The sequence below is a fragment of the Cryptotermes secundus genome, unplaced genomic scaffold, assembly GCF_002891405.2.
Source record: "Cryptotermes secundus unplaced genomic scaffold, Csec_1.0 scaffold901, whole genome shotgun sequence".
NCBI classification, from domain to species: Eukaryota; Metazoa; Arthropoda; class Insecta; order Blattodea; family Kalotermitidae; genus Cryptotermes; species Cryptotermes secundus.
The window spans coordinates 290,524-308,630 of NW_019729906.1; the positions used below are offsets into that span (position 1 = coordinate 290,524).

Below are 18,107 nucleotides of genomic sequence, written 5' to 3' on the forward strand. Positions count from 1 at the left end.
CATCAGGAACTGAACCTTCAACCTTCCAGCTTCTAGCATAGTGCTTCAACCAATTAGGCTACTATGCACCCACTTACTGTACATTAAGTTATGTTTATTACAAATATGTGCTACAGTAACAAAGTAATTATGTATAGCATGAACATACAAAAGTATTTGGTTAAAAAATTGTCATTTATTTATGAGAAAGGTATTTTGAAACTGATAGAGAACATATGCCTTATAACAAGGATTCCATACAACAATGAAAATCACAGGCACAATCATTTTATTAACATTACATATATGGAAAATTATCCAAAAAATAAGGGCATTTTCTACCTTCATTTTCATCTTAACAAGTGATTCACAACCAGCTGCCAGTGTTTTCCCATAACTCTTTGCACTATGTTTGCAGTCTTGCTTCCAAAGTTATTCATGGCTAGCAGCTCATAAAGGCCTCATTAACTCACCCTCTCTGTCCTACCCTTGCTTAGGAAAATGTCTGTATTCCAGAATCAGTAAGAGCAGTTTACTCCTGCCAAGTTTCAACCACTGAGGAATGTAGAACACACAATGTCCTCTGGATTCCCTCATTAGTCCATTAGCTCATTTCATTGTGTACTCTGTCATTTGGCTTGTTTATGGAAGCACTGTGCAATATCTTCCCCTCCTCATCACACAGGTTTCCCCTTCCACTGAGCTTGGATGAATACAATATAGCTACACAAATATGTGCATAACTTTGTCCCCCATCAAGTATGTACTGTGTTTCAGTTGGTTCAATTGCAAAATTTGATAACCCCTAATTATGGCAAACAGAGGAGCTTACACTTGAATAAGAAGCTTTAAATCATATCCCTGTGAGAAGTTTGCAGCTCATCAAAACGTAAAACAGAAAGGTGAGGTGAATTAATTTCAACACTTTGTGACATTAAGAGGAAACATAGCATATATTAAACCCAAGAAAAATTAAAGGTTAATTTTCATGTGACATCAGTCATGACATTTGTGCAATGACATGTCATTGCAGCAAGTCATGATATCATGACATCTAGATTAATGTTGCAACTTCAATGTCACTGATTCAAACAAAGTTTGATTTCTGGTGACATGTAATGATTTTTCCATTCACAAAACATTTCCCACTATCACAGCCACAAATGTTGCACTTCAAATGTCACATTAAACTAGTCTTAACACTTCTCATTTCTTTCATGAATATATATTGGTGAGATTTGTTCTGTGATCTTGGTATGTGACTGTGATGGACATAATGAGATGAGACCTGTGCTGCCAACTTAACATTATGGGTGTGGGAGCTAAGATGTTAAAGATCCTATCCATGTATGTTATAAACACTTTCATTGAGTGTGGTAATTTAAATGTTACTTAAATTTAATTGTACTGGTTTAGAAGACTAATCATTTATGGGTTCATGTACAAAATATGTGCCATTACCATAACGTGTGTATCCCTGTAACAGACCATGAAGGCCCATAAGGTTGTGACATGGCTCCAACAGTTTCTAGACAATTGGCTCACAGATGGTGGTGAGGTTGTCAGCCTTGAGGCAGCCAGGACAGTGCACTCAATATAGTAGCAACTGGCTACAGGCTGAATGACCAAGTGGCTGGAGTCTGAATCCTGGTGGGGGTAAGAATTTTCACTTCTCCATGTTGTCCAGACCAGCTCTGGGACCCACCCAGCCTCCTATCCAACATGTACCAGGGGCTTTTTCCCGGAGGTAAAGTGGCCGGGGAGTGAAGCTGACCACTCACCTCAAACTAGTGCCGAGGTCAAGAAAATGCGGGTCTATGCATTCACTCCCCCATACATCTTATTGGCGTAGTGTTTAATTAGTTATGGATAGGGAGAACTTTACCTTTTACCATAATGTATGTTTTACAGTTATGCTGTTAGGCATATTGACTGTCTCACAGCCACTTCTTATGTACATGTAAAAAACTGTATTTCAACCAGCGTTTAGAACCTGTAATACGTATAATGCATGTATATCATATGTTAGTGAGATGTAAATTGCTTAAAATGTTGGTCTGTTACTGTGAGTTGACACATTTTTTATCATATGTATGCACCTAAAGTGAATACAGTAATAACCATAGACATTTAATTGTGAAAAACAAACATATTACCTAAGGCTTCTACACTAAAGTGAATGTCATATCTACCGAATATAAATTACATTACTTTACCTGTTTTGTGTCAATCAACTTCCTGCTGAAACTGTCATTGAAGATGGATATCAGACCTTGTTTCAATTGGCTTATTTCTTGTGGTGATACAAGCCACATTGATTCTGAAGTTCCTAGAAATAATGAAAGTCAATGCTAGTCAATGAAAGCAACATTCCCACAACTTTGGGATACTCAGTCAAGTGACTAAAATATAAGATGATCCACTGCAGTATGAATTATGAATGAAGAATAATTACGACAGGCGGGCCTTATTGTCATTAACAGATAAATAGAAAACAGCACCAGATATTTTGTTCAAAATGTGAATTAAATTAAAAGACATCCATGATCCCCTTCCTTTTCTCAGTAGGTCCCCTCTCCTAACCAATTAAATGCTACTAAGTGGTTCCCACATTATTCAGATATAATATGCCTGAGAATTCTTTGATACAGTTACAGCACGCATGAAGAAACAAAGATGATGATCGATCACTTTCAGCTAATACAACTTTTAATAAACTGCGAGGACAAATTCCTTTGACTGGATAAAATAAATTCATTATATTGTTTTACCTAATATTGTATTACAGCATCCTGTTGCAGTTTTCACTTAGTGTCAATTAGTTTCTTAGTCTCACATAATGTTGCATGCGAGACTATAAAACTATCTGACACTATTTTACCTCTTGATATAACCAGAGTAAGCAACTGATATTCTGATGTTATAATACTGAGGTTTGCTCAGCAATAGCAATACAAACAACTACACCTAGACACTGTTCTGAGCCAGTTCACTGTAATTTATTCCCTTCAGATTAGATAAGCAACAATACATAAACCGTTTCTAGGCTACAGCTTGATAAACAAGTTCCTGTGGCAAAAACAAGCATGCAACAACAGAATTACTGTTAGAAATGGGGTGTCACTATGTGGTCCATGCTGAGGTGTTATAAGAAAGGGACAAAGTTAGTTCAGTTTAGTTCTGTATGGCAGGCTGTGAAGAAGAGTTAGTTGCAACAGTGCTCAGTTGAAAGTCTGGCTGTGAAGAGATTTTATGTGTGATATTTGAAGAGTGTGCAATTCAGCGAGACTCTTTCAGTTCCTGCGTTCAAATCTGTTGCCAGTAAATGGCTAGTGGAGACTGTAATACACTGAAGACACTAGTCTGTGTGTGTCAGTAATCTGTAAAGTGTAGTCACGAGTCGTGAGTGTATAAGTGGGCAATACATCGAGTTACAAATCCAAACCCCATCCACATTCAGTGGATTATAACTTTCTTTATATAACTATCCAAACAATACCACACTAATTGAGGAAAATCACAACAAGCTGCAGTCAAAATATCTAGGTAACCCCTGGAATATAAGTCTAAAGTGTTATCACTCCACCAGTTTGCTAAAAAGACAGACATAAAACATAAACTTTCTCAATGTATAATTTCCATTTTCCACTTATATTCTCTTACATCCAAATGTTTCCTATAGCACTTGTTTTCAATAAGTGCAAATTACAGACATGCCACTCTTCAGGGTGATTTACAATCCCATGGGAGTGCGTAATTCTGGTTATGTGCGATTTTCTTAGCCTGGGGAAACTTATATCATATTGCAACTTTTATCTTGTTTTGAGATATGTTTTTATTTATTTTCTTCATCCAGAAATTGTGTTTAAGTGGGGGGGGAAACACACACACACAACACAATTTCTGAACAGAATAACAAGCACTTTTTCATATGGTATTGTAAGACATGTAATAGGATATTCTGGAAACACATTTTAAAGTAACCATGGCATGATTCAACATTATTATAAGGAACTGACCTTGAGTTAGAACAGGTGAGGGTACTACTTGAGGAAAACCACGGGGCAGAGAACGTAACATGTAGTAGTCCAGATGACACCATACTAGATAGAGGCAGTTTTCAATGAGGAAAGAGCAATACCGCAACTCCTGACGTTTGAGATTCAGTTGGAGTGCCAGATGTTGAGAAGCTAAGGATCGGTTTTCAGCCACATTTCCAGTGTTAGCAGATCCCTCTGGAAGGAACTATGACAGACCAATCACATGCCATGATTACAATCAAGATTAAAAGCATTCACTGCATACAGAGTACATTTTAAGGTTTCAGAATATTAGACCTCAGATATTCCAAATATGACAGAACATATATCATAACAAGAAGACCAAAAAGGATAGACACGTCTGTCACTTTATAAAGGGGAATGATCATAACTGTTCATAACAGTAATCCATATATGTATTTTTTCTTATATGTATAACATGAAATATGACTAATAAAACTATTACTTTTAAGTCATTCAGGTTAAATATACGAAAAAATGACCTTCGGGAATATTAAAAATTAGTTCTGCTTACAGTATGTATTCAGTGCCCCAATCCTGATTATTAAACACAGTACAGCCCAAAAGTACAGTGAAAATGCAGTAGAATGAGTACGGCTCACAATGAGGACTTCAATATAGCAACAAAAACCACTGATACTGTTAATTTCTTAACACTGCGCATATGGAGAACCACTTCATATGCTCAGGGTTATTTTCCAGCATGTTCATCATACTAAGTGATTCCTAACTAGCAGTCACTGTTGCCCATAACTTTTGCACAAACTAAACTTGAATATTTGTTTCCAAAGTTATTTATGGCTAGCAGAACATGTATGGTGCTTGGTTCAAACATTAACTGAAAATTCAATATTAACCACTGCATAGTGCACATATTTCCCCATTTTCCCCACTAATTTAAGCACACATAAAGGTTAAGAGGGCCATTATGCAGAATATGTTTCTAACAGATTCTAAACAATGACAATGAAGCCGTACTTCCAATATATTTAGTTATCTTGACATCTTATCAATATGGTCATCATGTCACACTGTGCAACTTTTGTTTTGTGACTGCCTCTTCGAACCCCTGTATAAAAGGCAAAAAGTGATGGTGGTGGCAATGATGGAGGCTGTATATTTCTTTCCAAAAATGGAGAGGGGAAATTACACATGTAAATAAGATAGTCACTAATTATGAGTACTTATAACATACCTCCTTGAGCTCAGTACTGTTCATATTTGGGACGGACGCCAACTTACGAGACAGAAGGTCAAGAGCAGCCTTCTCAAGGTGATGATGCTCCACACACCGAACAAGTTGCTGCACCATCACTCCCAAGTTTGGCACTGTGCTCTCTTCCATGTGACCCTCTGAAGCAAGAAACAGCAAAATCTGGATAAAATGTAATCCCCAAAAGCATAGCTAATTCTGTATCACAATGAGATGTGTGGGCAGACTGGAAAGGCAGGAGGTTCACATGGGTAGGGACGTCTGCTTCTCTCCACCTCCCCATGTGTATATATATTTATTTCTCTGCCCTTGACCGCCCCCTCCCAAAAACACACCCCTCTTACAGACATAAGTTCTTCGTTGTGGTGAAAATGAAGTTCATTAAGCGAAAAATAGGTACAAATTAACATGCTTTGTTGTAGTAAAAGTTTGTAAACTGAGTGTCGGTAAAATGAGGGATACCCATATTTTTAATTATTTGGAATTTAAGTAAATATCCTATGATTTTTTCTAATTTACCGAATTCTAACTAATGTAATGCTGAAGTTCTTACCTCTCATTCTTCGCTCTGTGGTCATACCCGGTTCTGCAAGGGATGCCTTAAAAATAACAGTGGAGGCACGATGATCTGCTTCACGACTAGCAACAATGTTACGCGCATACAGGACCAGGTGGCAGGCCACCTGAAAAAATCGTAGCACAGCTTCCATCTTGTCTTTACCAGCCATAGTGTCCGTCTGCTGTGCATCAGGTCCACTGGCTGCTGGAGTCCTAGCAGTTGATACATCTGCTGAACCTGTCAGTTCTCGCAACAATGCTTCAGAGGCTACAAAACGGGATAGGAGTGCCAACATCAACTTCTGGATACGATGAAGATAAGATGAAGTTTCCATTCGGGATTCACTTGCTCTGACATGATACATGTCTGCAACAGTTTAAAAATGCATAGTAAACTGAAATCTCATTACCAGAGTACACATCAATGTAAGTATAATGTAAATAGCAGCAAAAGTTCAACGATATGCCTGGAAACATTTCTACATCAGAACATGTTTTGTGATCATATGGAGAAAGGCTGTAATAAATGACCACACAGTCAATCTAACTCTGGATATGTTGCTGAACCAAATTTCACTATCCTCTCCACTCTCCAGATGTCACAGAGCCCAATGCCCAAAACAGGACTTCAGAAGCAGAGCATTTTTCATGATCACATTCCAACAAATGCTATTGGGTATATAAAAACATACCATAAGTATATCATACAGCACACCATGTGACATTACTTGAAGAAGAATGTTTGAAAACTTTAACAACTTGAGGTGGGCCCTAACATTCAACATATTACTCCTATCAAAGCCAACCCTGGTGTTCACATCATGGAGATGGTACTATATGTAGACTGGATTCTGGTCCAAAGCTGTGGTGTGAGGCATCATGCCAAGGGCTGCATGGCATTAAAATGGAGATGACAGTGTCACGAACAATTCCCTTAGGACATCAGATATAACCCAGTTGTATTTGTGTCCTTCACCTGGAGCTCTGCAGACGGTGACATTTAAATCCCCATTACTCTCAGGGAAAAAACAGTTATGAAACACAACAAAATAAGAGATGTAGAGATGGAAATATATCATACAGAGTCTCTAACAGGGAGGTATCTACAAAAAGAAAAGAAGATATTGCTTAAAAGGAAGCTGGTGGTTCCAGTATACTGCCACAAAAATAAGTAAACAGCCACAACCGCCACTTACCTAGATAAGCCGAACGGGCTATGACTCCTGTGAGGCGTGCCAGTTCCTTAAGATGCCCAATCTGCATGTATGGACTGCCAGCTCTCAACACCATCGTAACCATCTCACTATGGTTCAGCAGGAAATGAAGAATCTGTAACCACAATAGAAAAGTACACTTACTCTATATATCAGTTCAGGTTCATCAACTCTAACTTGGGTATGTGTTCTTTACTTTCTGATCAAATTTATTTAAAATATTGTGACGTGGACGGGGCAACACTCGGTAAACACCCCCCCCTCCACCGGTGATGTAACAGCATCAGAGCAACTGCCGCTGCTATGGTAACAGGCCAATCAACATTCCGTCCCCCTCCCCCACGGTTACTACGCAGCAATAAACAACTCTCGGCAGCATTCCCCAGCAACGCCTGTAAATACGGTGTTTACGCAACAGTGAAGTGATGTGGGTTTTCCACAGTCCGACTGAGAGTTTATAACAGTTACTAGAGAGAGAGTAACCAGTCAGTTGCAGTCTAGCATTCGCCGGAGTTATTTGAAGTCCACTGTTATTGAGTTGTATAGAGTGAATGGAAATGACTACAGGAGAAGTATTTGTGATACTGCAGATGGCAGTAGTGGTGTAATTGTGAACTGTATAAGTGTACGAGCGAATATGCAATAAATTTGCTATATTCAATACGGCGTAAAGTTGTTGCGTGACACACACCCAACACGTGACAATATGTTAAGGTGGAGAACATTACACATCATACTACTAAAAAGTTAAACACAAATAAATTCAACTGCAAAGAAAAGTTAGAAGTAATGGCCAGTGACTCAGCTCTATTTTGTTATTTATAGTTTATTTAGTAATGTTGTCAGTAGTTTAGACTATACAGAGTCAAACTGTAGAATGATTAGTGAACACTGAAAAAACATGGAAGGGATTTCTCACTGTTTAACCATTAAGGGACGGGCCATTTAAATTCTGGTAATGGTAGCGGGCCGGAGTTAATTTAAATGCCTGCCATTGTAGAGTAATAAAAATTGTAATCATGTTACTCAAAATGCTGATTTCTACAATTTTTGTGATAAACGAACGAAATAAAAGCTGCTTTTATCTAGAAAGATTATAGAATCAGATACTGTAATTTACAGATTTTAGAATCTGTAAAAATTGTTACACTGATTCTAAAAATTTTTTTTTCCCCCAATTTTGAGCGTCTGTCCACAAAAATGCTGTCAGTTTCTGCAGTATAAATGCCTGCTGCTGACATCATTCATACTGCCACTGGCTTATCTGGCCAAAGGGGAGGAAATGTTTATGCTTTTATAGCACTCCGAACCTTTCTGTATACAGGAGTGAGGTCACGTCCCTCAGAAACTCTGTCTGTGTATACAAGTATCTGCCACACAAGAAGTACAATTAAGCTTCTTAGAAAGGCCTGCACATGGCTCCTTGCTTCTACGTACTTTCAGTCTTATGTACCACATTCTAAATCAGTGAAATTTATCAGCTACCTATTAACTTCAGCTTCTTCCATGTGAAATGGGGCCATGGGGGATAGTTGAAATTGCGATGTTTTATAAGCGTTATGATTAGAGAAGGCAAATCGGCAACACTGGCTGACTTCCTGCTAATACGAGACTGATATTGCATGTGTGCGCTTCGTGTGGAAAACAGAGTTACATATGGACAAAATGCATGAATTGCGACGTCGGACTCTGCATTCAGTTACATGAAAAATTCAGTTAGATGATGCAGGAGGAAAGACAGTCTACTTATAAAGCTGGTGTCCAAAAATAATGTAGAAAGGCCCCAACATGGCCCCTTTCTTCTACGTGCTTTCAGTCTTATGGTGTGATTTACGAGCGGCCTCTCAATTTCGGCTTCTTCCATGCGAAATGGGGCCATGGTGCATAGTTGAAATTGTGATGTATTATAAGCATTATGAAAAGAGGAGACCACTGGCCTACTTCCTGCTAATACAAGACAGATGTTGCATGTGTGCGCTTCGCGTGGAAAACAGAGTTACATACGGACAAAGTGCATGAATTGCGATGTTGGACTCTGCATTCAGTTACATGCAACATTCAGTTAGATGATGCAGGAGGGAAGACTGTCTACTTATAAAGCGGGTGTCCAAAAATAATGTAAGTAGAACAAGAATTTCTATCTTAAAATTAGATTTTAAAACACTATGCGCACCTGTGGATTGCGGGTACCCATACGGTGACGCACGGACACTCGGCTTCACTTTAAAGGTCCCCATACGGTGTCCTTCGGCTCATAAAGGTTAATTTGAGATACTTTTATACACATATAATTGGTGGGACTAAGTAAGACCACAAACTGGTCTAGAAAACCGAAATTAATGGCCGTGGGGATTTGTTGCACTAACCATGCGACACCCTCTATCCACTAAAGTTGGCACTAACTTCGCTGACAAGAGGCAGTTGCTCAGTCAGTATAGTTCACTTGCAGACTAAAGCCACAGTTTTTTTTAAATAAGACCACAAAAATCTAAGTAAGGACAGCTGATCTCCAGGCTAACAGCTAAAATCAGGACACAATTCTAACAAGTCAAGATGTTTCCTGCAAAGAAGAATATCCTACAGTCATATAGTCATACAGTCATACAGAAGTCCACCCACAAATTCATTTCGGTGTCAAACACCTATTTGGAAACTTCGTGTGGTTGTTTCACTCCCCACTGATGGAAAACTACCTGCATTAGAAAGTATTTATCAGTTTCATTTAACTTAAAGCTTGCATAATCGGCTCTTCTTGGAGGATCAGTGTATTTCAATTTCACACCTTAAGTGAAATTTGTAAGAATATAATCTCAGCAACTTATGCAACATATTTTGGATTGTGGTTTTGGGCATATCGAAATGCAAACTGACGTCAGCAATACTGAACTCTTTACAAGTAATACCCTTATGTGCACAATGTCATCTTCTGAAGTCCATGGTCCTTCTGGTGATCTTTTGCTTTTAACACGCTGCCCCCTTCCTTGAATTGAGTAGATTAATGCTTAACTAATTTCACACATGGAGGTTCTCCTCTACACATATGCTGCAAACTACATTCACAGTCTGAATCCAGCTGTAGTACATATACCATGCTACTTGACTCACCAGGACACAGATGGTAGTACATGTACCACCACAATTTTAAAAATGTGCAGTAAAAAAACTAACTGCAATAATGACATTGAATTTCTACTGTTCAACAGCTCAAAGTTTGTAATTTTACGGTTCAATAGTACACGTCTCTGTATAACAATGATGTGAATCAGTGACACCTACAGCAAGGTGCTACATTTACTGTGCCTCAGGTTGCATATTCTCTCCCTTCATTAATAAATCGTCACCCCCACTTGAACTGCCCTTATTTTGAACCACAAATCAAGAATCAAGTGGAGGTCACATACTTTTCTATGACGAGTTTACTGTGTACCTGAAAGGTATACAGTCAGAGCATACTTTGTAGCATTTTACACCAATGATAGTGCTCTATATTTGAATATAAGTATCATTAATACAGTCAACTCTCGATTATCCGGGGGCGGATTAACCGGTTTGCGGCTTAACTGGGGCTTTTTTGAGGCTTATATGTTGTTTAATATTCATTCACTTTTGTTTCACATGGTGAGTTGTAACACTATTTTCGCACTAGTGTGAACCGAGCTCTGCATTCTTTGGTCCCATTATGCTAACACAGTGTTCTAGGGTAGGGGTGAAAGAATGCAAGGATTTGTGGAAAGTTTCAAGGACAGATACACTGCCCCAGTTGGTCTCTTTGTATCGATTTTCAAGTGCGTTAGCAAAATGTCAGGGTGTAAAAGGAAGCATGTTGTGTTAAGTATTCAACAGAAACTCGTGTGAGCTGGGCTTCAAAATGTTAAGCAGTGACAAAACCGTAAGTTCAGTGTTGGTGCAGCCAGAAGAGCGGGAAGAAAGTGAGAATGAGGAAGAGGTGAACAGTGCTGCTAGTAAGAACATATCACATGGTGCTGCTCTTAATCATTTGGAATCCTTACTAGACTATCTTGAGAGTGAAGAGAACAGTTTATTAAGTGACAAGCTAATATTATGTAGGCTTCGTATGGATATCCGTGAAAAGGAAAATGCCACGAAAAAGCAAACAACAATATTAATTTTTTTTTAAGTGTTAAGTGTGAATATTCGTAAAAACTGTTGGATGTTGTTGAACACCGTGATTGAAATAACTAATTCACACTTCAGTATAATGTAAAAAAAGTATTAAATAGGCCATGAGATGACATAAAAATAAGGTTGAGTAAATTTAAATACAGGTTGGCCTATAGTACTATGAAGGTACAGTATTACAGTACTACTTTTAATAACATTTGTCTTAACCAGGTTTTTGATTAATCTTGATTTCCATGCCCACCATTATCCCGGATAATTGAGAGTTGACTGTATTTTATTCTGCATGTTGGTGCAGCATTTTCCATCCACAGGGAAAAATATTCACAAATTATGTTCCAAAATTGATGAAATCATGAATTTCTTTCTGTGGCCCTTTTAAACCCTCTGGCACAGAAGAAAGAGGTGTTCAAATGCCACTGGCTACAAAGGGTTAAATGGTTACCATGGACTTGGCAAACCATATGATGCAATTGGCTCTCTCCTGGATGGACATCATATACTGACTGTGAGAGCTGCTGAACATCAAACTCTGTCATTATATGTCACAAATTAATGAGATATTAAATGTTAAAACTAAAGGAGTTCTAGATTTAGATTTATGTCACTTCTTACCTGTACTGTGGAAGACTGATTGTCAGTGCCAAGTGAAGTAAGAATGGCATCACATAAATCCAGGGCTGGGAACAATATCTGCAGGTATCGAGCACTAACAGAAGGGACAAAATCCAGTTCTACAAGCAAACTGTAAAATAAACACATAAATTAATTACTTGTACAATTGTTTGCAAAGGCTAACACCGTGCTCATACTAAATTTAATGTTCTTATTCAGATGATGAAGTGCCAGCATTGCTATGAAAACTTGTGCTGGTAAAGGGTATATTATTCCCTGTTATTCCATAATAATGCAGCTTAAATGTTCAAAATAGAATTGAAGATAATTGTATGAAAACTGCAGAACATTATCTCTTTCCCATCCTCTACTGGAAGGCCTCCACAAAGAATGGGGCAGGGGAGGGGATGTCCAGACACCCTAAGCATTCAGATCTCTAGACTGGTACTTACTTTGATCTGACAATATCTGGGTGGCAGTCAAACACTGTCATCGAAGAAAGGGCAGAAAATGTGCCCTGCTCTAGCAACAGCTCAGCTCCAGAACGGGTGGATGCAATGCGACACAGCAATGCCTGTAATCACAGATGTATAGGAACACTGCACATAAAAGTATCGCATATACAATTGAATGACAATAAGCAATAAAAAATGTGACATTAGCTCATAAGGTAACACAACTGCTTAAGAAAAGAAACTAGTTTGGCAATAGAGTTCTTCAGTAAGTATGCCACTAAACCTAGAAAGGAAAGGAGCACTTTGGCTTTCCAAATACATTCCTTGATTCTGGATACCTTGATGGCACTGATTTAGTGTCTCCTGAAATGTTTACCACTGAGCGAGCAAAACAAATTTTTCTGCTGTTATCAGCTACAGAGCAATTTTGTTATCTTTGCTATCTGCTGTTTTAAATGACTTTTAGCACCATCTACGTACAATCCTCCACATTTTAAAATTGAACTTGTTGCCTTTTGTATGCCCTCTGTACTGTACAGTACGATCCATGATTCACAGCAGGGTCACTTTTGTCTGTAGTCTCTTTATAAGTGGGAAGGCCAGCCCTGTGATCCTTCATGACCAATCAAAAATATCCATACCAGAAATTCAGGTATTCTGTTGTTGACCAAGATGAGGTGGAGTGCTGTCATGTTGTAGCCACATGTCTGATCTGGCTTTGAAAGAATATGGTAGGGATGGAGGAAGGGAGAGTTGGTGTAGAAGCCATAATTCCATAGTGGTTGAAGTAACTGGAATGTAAGGTGGCAGGTTTGTTTGGGTGCACAGTAGCAAGGATTATCACATGATCTGTCTAAACTTATCAATATTACCTCTAGCTTGTGACAAGATCCCTCATGTGCTGGATGTAGTATATTGTGAAGTGGGAGGGAGGGAGGGAGGGAGGAAGGGTCAACTTAAATTTCTATGTTTGGATCTCCAAGTCCCCATTTCCTTACTTTCCATAGTTTGAAAATAGCCTTACCATTTTAGATTCATACAGGTAGAGTGGACGAAGTGTAGTAGGAATTGTTTCGAGTACTGAAAGTAGTTTCTCCTCAGAATATAGCAAGCTGTCAATGAGATGCTTGAGGTAGCCATGTGATGACAGGAATGAAACCCAACTGGTGTGGGGATCTAGCTCTATAAGCTTATCCAGACAAGACAGAGCCAACATCTGCAACACAAAGTACAGTAATTCCAGCAAATGCGATTTGAGGTCATGGCATCACTAAAGAATGCCATCTTCTAGGATTTGATGCCGTGTAGTCTGGTTAAGTTCACTATGTTTTGGAGGAATGTACTGCCTCAATCTTCAGGGCTGAAGAGTAAGCTAAGTAGACAGCAAGCAGAAAAAGGAGTAAAGCTACCACAGTTATTCTTCTTGCTGCTTGCCTGGGTTATACTCTGACCCTGAAGATGAGAGAAGTATATTTCTCTAAACTTCTCCTAGAGTAAACAGTGAAACATCCGAGGAGATAATTACACAGCTTTTCTGCAAACCTTAGTGGTCAATGCTGGCCCATTTTGGTAAAAAGAACATCCAGAAAAGGAACTGCACTATCTGATTCTATTCTTGCAGTAAACTAGATGTAAGAGGTTTTATGTGATTAAGCCTTTTTAAATTGTACATATTATTACTTGCACTTCTTATTACCAATTATACTCAATTTATCTTATATTGTCAATGTTTAGTTACAGCTATTATCATTAATTATATTAACATTCCAAACTATTTCTTATATTATAAACTGGTTTTTAGATAATTGCTTCAATGTATAAGCAAGATTTGTACATAATATTTTGACTGAATTTTTTATTCTAAAATTGTCAATGTTTTTATTGTTTTTAAGATTTATTCTTTTATAACTAATGTAAACCTTATCTACTACTGTTTTTTGACAGCTGCTTGATTGATAAGCAAGATGTGATTAAGCTACTTGACGATTTCTATATCTAATTGGTTGTTTTCCGACCTTGTAAAGATCTTATGGAATGTGAATAAATGAATGAATGGATGGAAGATCTTAGGTTATGAGGTGGTTAAAGAAATTCTGTAACCTGTATGGACCATGTGGCCGAATCCCACCATTTCACTGGAGGATGGACACACATCCAGTTTCCAAGACATTCTTTCAAAATATCTGATAAATGACAGTCTAGAAACTCAGTAATCCCAAGTGTAATACACCATCATCAGAACCATTCTGACAAATAGAGAAGTTCAGCATCTTTTTTTTTTCAGAATGGTGGACTGATTATTCAGCTGATAGAAACTGACAGTCCATTCTTTCAGAACAATCCTAGCTTGATAAACTGTCAGTTGTCATTTCTAAGGTTAGTAATTGATCTTGTGATCACTGATGGTGATATTAATATTCAATAAAATGGGTTAGACTATCTGGATCAATGGGTCTTGTTAAACAATCTTCATCCACTTATTATTATATCGTTTGCACTCATCTTACATGCATCAACACTTATTATTGTGTTGATTTCACTCACCTTACACACATCATGGCCACCTGTGCAATCATGGCACAGAACATCAACTAGTCCCTCACCAAATGCAACAATGACCTCGAGACTAGATTGGTACTGACTACGTTGCTCAGCAATACCAGCCCGATACCGTGAGCTGTCCAGCCGACTCACATACAGGCTCTCCGTGTTGTTGAGATTCTCACCAGGCACATCTGGCATTAGTGATCCACCAACACGAGCAATATGCAGGAAGTTGAGAAGTGCACCATAAAGATTTGCTCGCAGCTGTTGTGATGCAATACCTACATACACAAACACAACTGTAACATACACTGCTCCAAAAGGCATATTGATGCCACAGTGGATAATGGAGACTATAATGTATTCAAGGGAACATTATCATCTCATCAGACTATTATTTTTTCAATGTATTTATAAATGACCTATGTGACTCCGTTAACTACTCTAAATTTCTAATTTTTGCAGATGATCTGAAAATTCTCCGCATTATTAACTCTCCTCATGATTGCCTCTTACTTCAATCTGACATAAATTCCGTAAGTGACTGGTGCACTGCTAACTCCATGAAACTTAATATTGCTAAAACGCGTGTTGTATCATACACCAGAAAAACAAATTTTCTGAGCTACGAGTATCAGCTTTGTCATGATATCATTACACGCACCAGCAGTATTAAGGACCTGGGTGTGTTCTTTGATTCAAAGTTACATTTTCACACACATGTTAATTACATATTTTCTGAATGCATAAAGCTTTTAGGCCTTATTCNATCTCATCAGACTATAGATTTGTTGCATTTCATCACTACAATTATTATTTCTTTTTTAAAGCCTTTAAAGAAAGTTATATTTATAGTGTAGACCATTAAAGGACAAACATATTAACAGATTGGGAAGAAAGAGTGCAAAAATCATGAAGACACTGATAGAAGGGTGATATTAGACTTGTGCGTGTATATTAACATTATCACTGAACTCACAGAAAATTACATTTTCTTTCTTCCATTCCATTTCCACTTCCTTCTGATTCTCTTAGCCTGAACACTTTCTTACCTGATTTCAATATCCATTCAACAATGCTAGATAGGATCACTTTTAGTGTTGCTGAGTTGGCTTGAAGTGTTGGCATGTTGTAAGTGCCAAAACCATCTGGCAGACCTGAACTGCTACTAACAACATGGTCCTTCACTGGTCCAAACGCTGCTTCCTTTTGCTTCAGCATTAAGCAATGGCGAAGGTTTACCAGGAGAAGCAAAACCACACCTGATGCCAAGCTTGCCAACTCAGACAATGCATCTTGCAGCAGTACCTATTAAGTATATAATTAGTGTAGACAGATTACTATCGAGTGCTTGATTCTTGGGTTATTTAATAACAGTGTTTTGCTGCCTGGAGTATGTAAGACTGAATGGTAGGATGCTGTGAATGAGAGTAGAAAGGGCACAGGAAGAAGTGATCATGACTCATATACAGTGCTATCCCTGCATTTTCAAGGAAGGCCAAGCAAGACTGAGAAAACCCTCGGCAGCAGAGCTGGTTTTGTGGCCAAGATTTGAACCTAGAACCTTCCAAATACATGTTAAGGATACTAATTACTGGAAAGCAATGTTCAGTAATGGGAAGTATTAGGACAATTAAATACTTTCTGAGAATGTGTTTGCTGCAGAAACATACAAGGACTATGGCTGTGAGAAGCAGATAATACATGGTGTGTCCAGGATCTGTTAGGACTCATTCTGACCTTGAATGTAACAGTACTGTTCTGATGCTCGTCGGAAAATGGCAGTTGAACACAGAGCCAACATCAAATTTTGTTTGAGGTTAGGCAAAACAGCCAGAGAAGGATACGAAATGATGAAGAGTGTGTATGGTAGTGACTGTTTGAGTCGCTCGAACATTTTTTGATGGTATGCTGTATTTCGTGATGGCAGGGAGGGCATTGAAGACGCTCTCAGCATCAAAGCTGAGAACAAGTCGCACTGAAGAAAATGTGGAAAAAGTGACCGAAATCCTTGCATCAAACAGATATGTTTCTGCAAGACTCACTGAGGAGCTTTTGGGAATACCAAAAAGTACTGTGTATCAAATTTTGACCAAGCATTTGGGCAAACGGAAGGTTTGAAACACTGAAAAGACATGTTACGGTTGGCCCAAAGTGATACAAAATTTACAAAATCGATTGTTACTGGTGACGAGACAATAATATAAGCCTCTCACAAAGTGGCAGCGTGCAGCATGGTTGAGCCCAAAGAAAGTGCGCATGCAAAAGAGTCGAGTAAGGACACTGCTAACCCTTTTCTTCGATTCCATAGGAATCATTCAGAAGGACTTTCTGCCAGAACGTCAAACAGTGAATTCTGATTATGATCTCGGAGTCCTCAATCGTTTGTGGGCGAGCATTCTTCGAATTCGACCTGAATGTCGAGAGCAAGGTTCCTGGTCACTCCTCCACAACAATGCCCCACTCCACAAATCGAAGATTGTATGCCATTTTTTTGGTCAGAAAAGGGATCACAGTCCTTGATCATCCTCTGTATTTGCCAGATTTGGCTCCAGTAGATTTCTGGTTGTTCCAAAAAGTTAAGTTGGCGATGAAAGGAGACCATCACGACACAATCCAGGACATCCAAAAGGAATGTACCACAGTTTTAAATGCGATTCCACAAAAGGAGTAGAGTGACTGTTTTCAAAAACTTTTCAATCAATTCGAGCTATGTATTGATTTAGGAGACTATTTGAATAAAAAGAGTGAAATTTTGAAAATAATTCACGTCTTGTATTTTTAATGAACACAGTCCTAACAGAACCTGGACACACTGTGTATGATTAACTATACACAAGAAAAGTGTTTCCTTCATCAAGACAATTCAAGTTAACTGTTTGTCAACATGCTTACATCAGGATATTGTGTAGAATACTTCACAATAAAACAGAGGGCTCAGAAACTGATCGGTGCAATGAAAAGATTACAAAAATGTTTTGTATTATGCACATTCTTAAAAATGTATTGAGACAATGACTAAATTTCATGTAGGTGTAGATTCCAGTTTAAAGGGGTGGGTCATACCAGTTCTGACACTGTAATGCCGCTAAGGTTACGTACATGTTGATATAGTTTTGGGGTAAAATTGGAATAACAGTAGCTAGACTATAAGATTAAGAAGTAGCCGTGATGAAACGGCCCAGGAAGTTTAGGTCTACAAAGAATTGTAACAGGGAATGCCTGAGTCATTAGAATGCTAACCCGGCAGTGTAATAGCGCTGACATTGAGGAAGGAGCTATATGAAGTGGGTCATAAACACTATGGCAGGAGGAAAACGCTGAGTCA

The 18,107-nt window shown here is 38.4% G+C and overlaps 1 protein-coding gene across 2 annotated transcripts in view; it reads right to left on the reverse strand.

The window, feature by feature from the left end:
• LOC111865806 (nuclear pore complex protein Nup205) overlaps nucleotides 1-18,107 on the reverse strand; it is a 69,866-nt gene that overhangs the window by 1,324 nt on the left and 50,435 nt on the right. For both annotated transcript variants that reach the window (XM_023854127.2, XM_023854126.2), the window contains exons 24-33: nucleotides 15,832-16,087; nucleotides 14,780-15,060; nucleotides 13,260-13,451; nucleotides 12,233-12,354; nucleotides 11,781-11,910; nucleotides 7,008-7,140; nucleotides 5,807-6,178; nucleotides 5,236-5,393; nucleotides 3,999-4,224; nucleotides 2,196-2,308 (exon numbers count right to left, since the gene is read on the reverse strand). In XM_023854127.2, coding sequence (XP_023709895.1) covers nucleotides 2,196-2,308; nucleotides 3,999-4,224; nucleotides 5,236-5,393; nucleotides 5,807-6,178; nucleotides 7,008-7,140; nucleotides 11,781-11,910; nucleotides 12,233-12,354; nucleotides 13,260-13,451; nucleotides 14,780-15,060; nucleotides 15,832-16,087 — 1,983 coding nt within the window. The remainder of the gene's footprint in view (nucleotides 1-2,195; nucleotides 2,309-3,998; nucleotides 4,225-5,235; nucleotides 5,394-5,806; nucleotides 6,179-7,007; nucleotides 7,141-11,780; nucleotides 11,911-12,232; nucleotides 12,355-13,259; nucleotides 13,452-14,779; nucleotides 15,061-15,831; nucleotides 16,088-18,107) is intronic.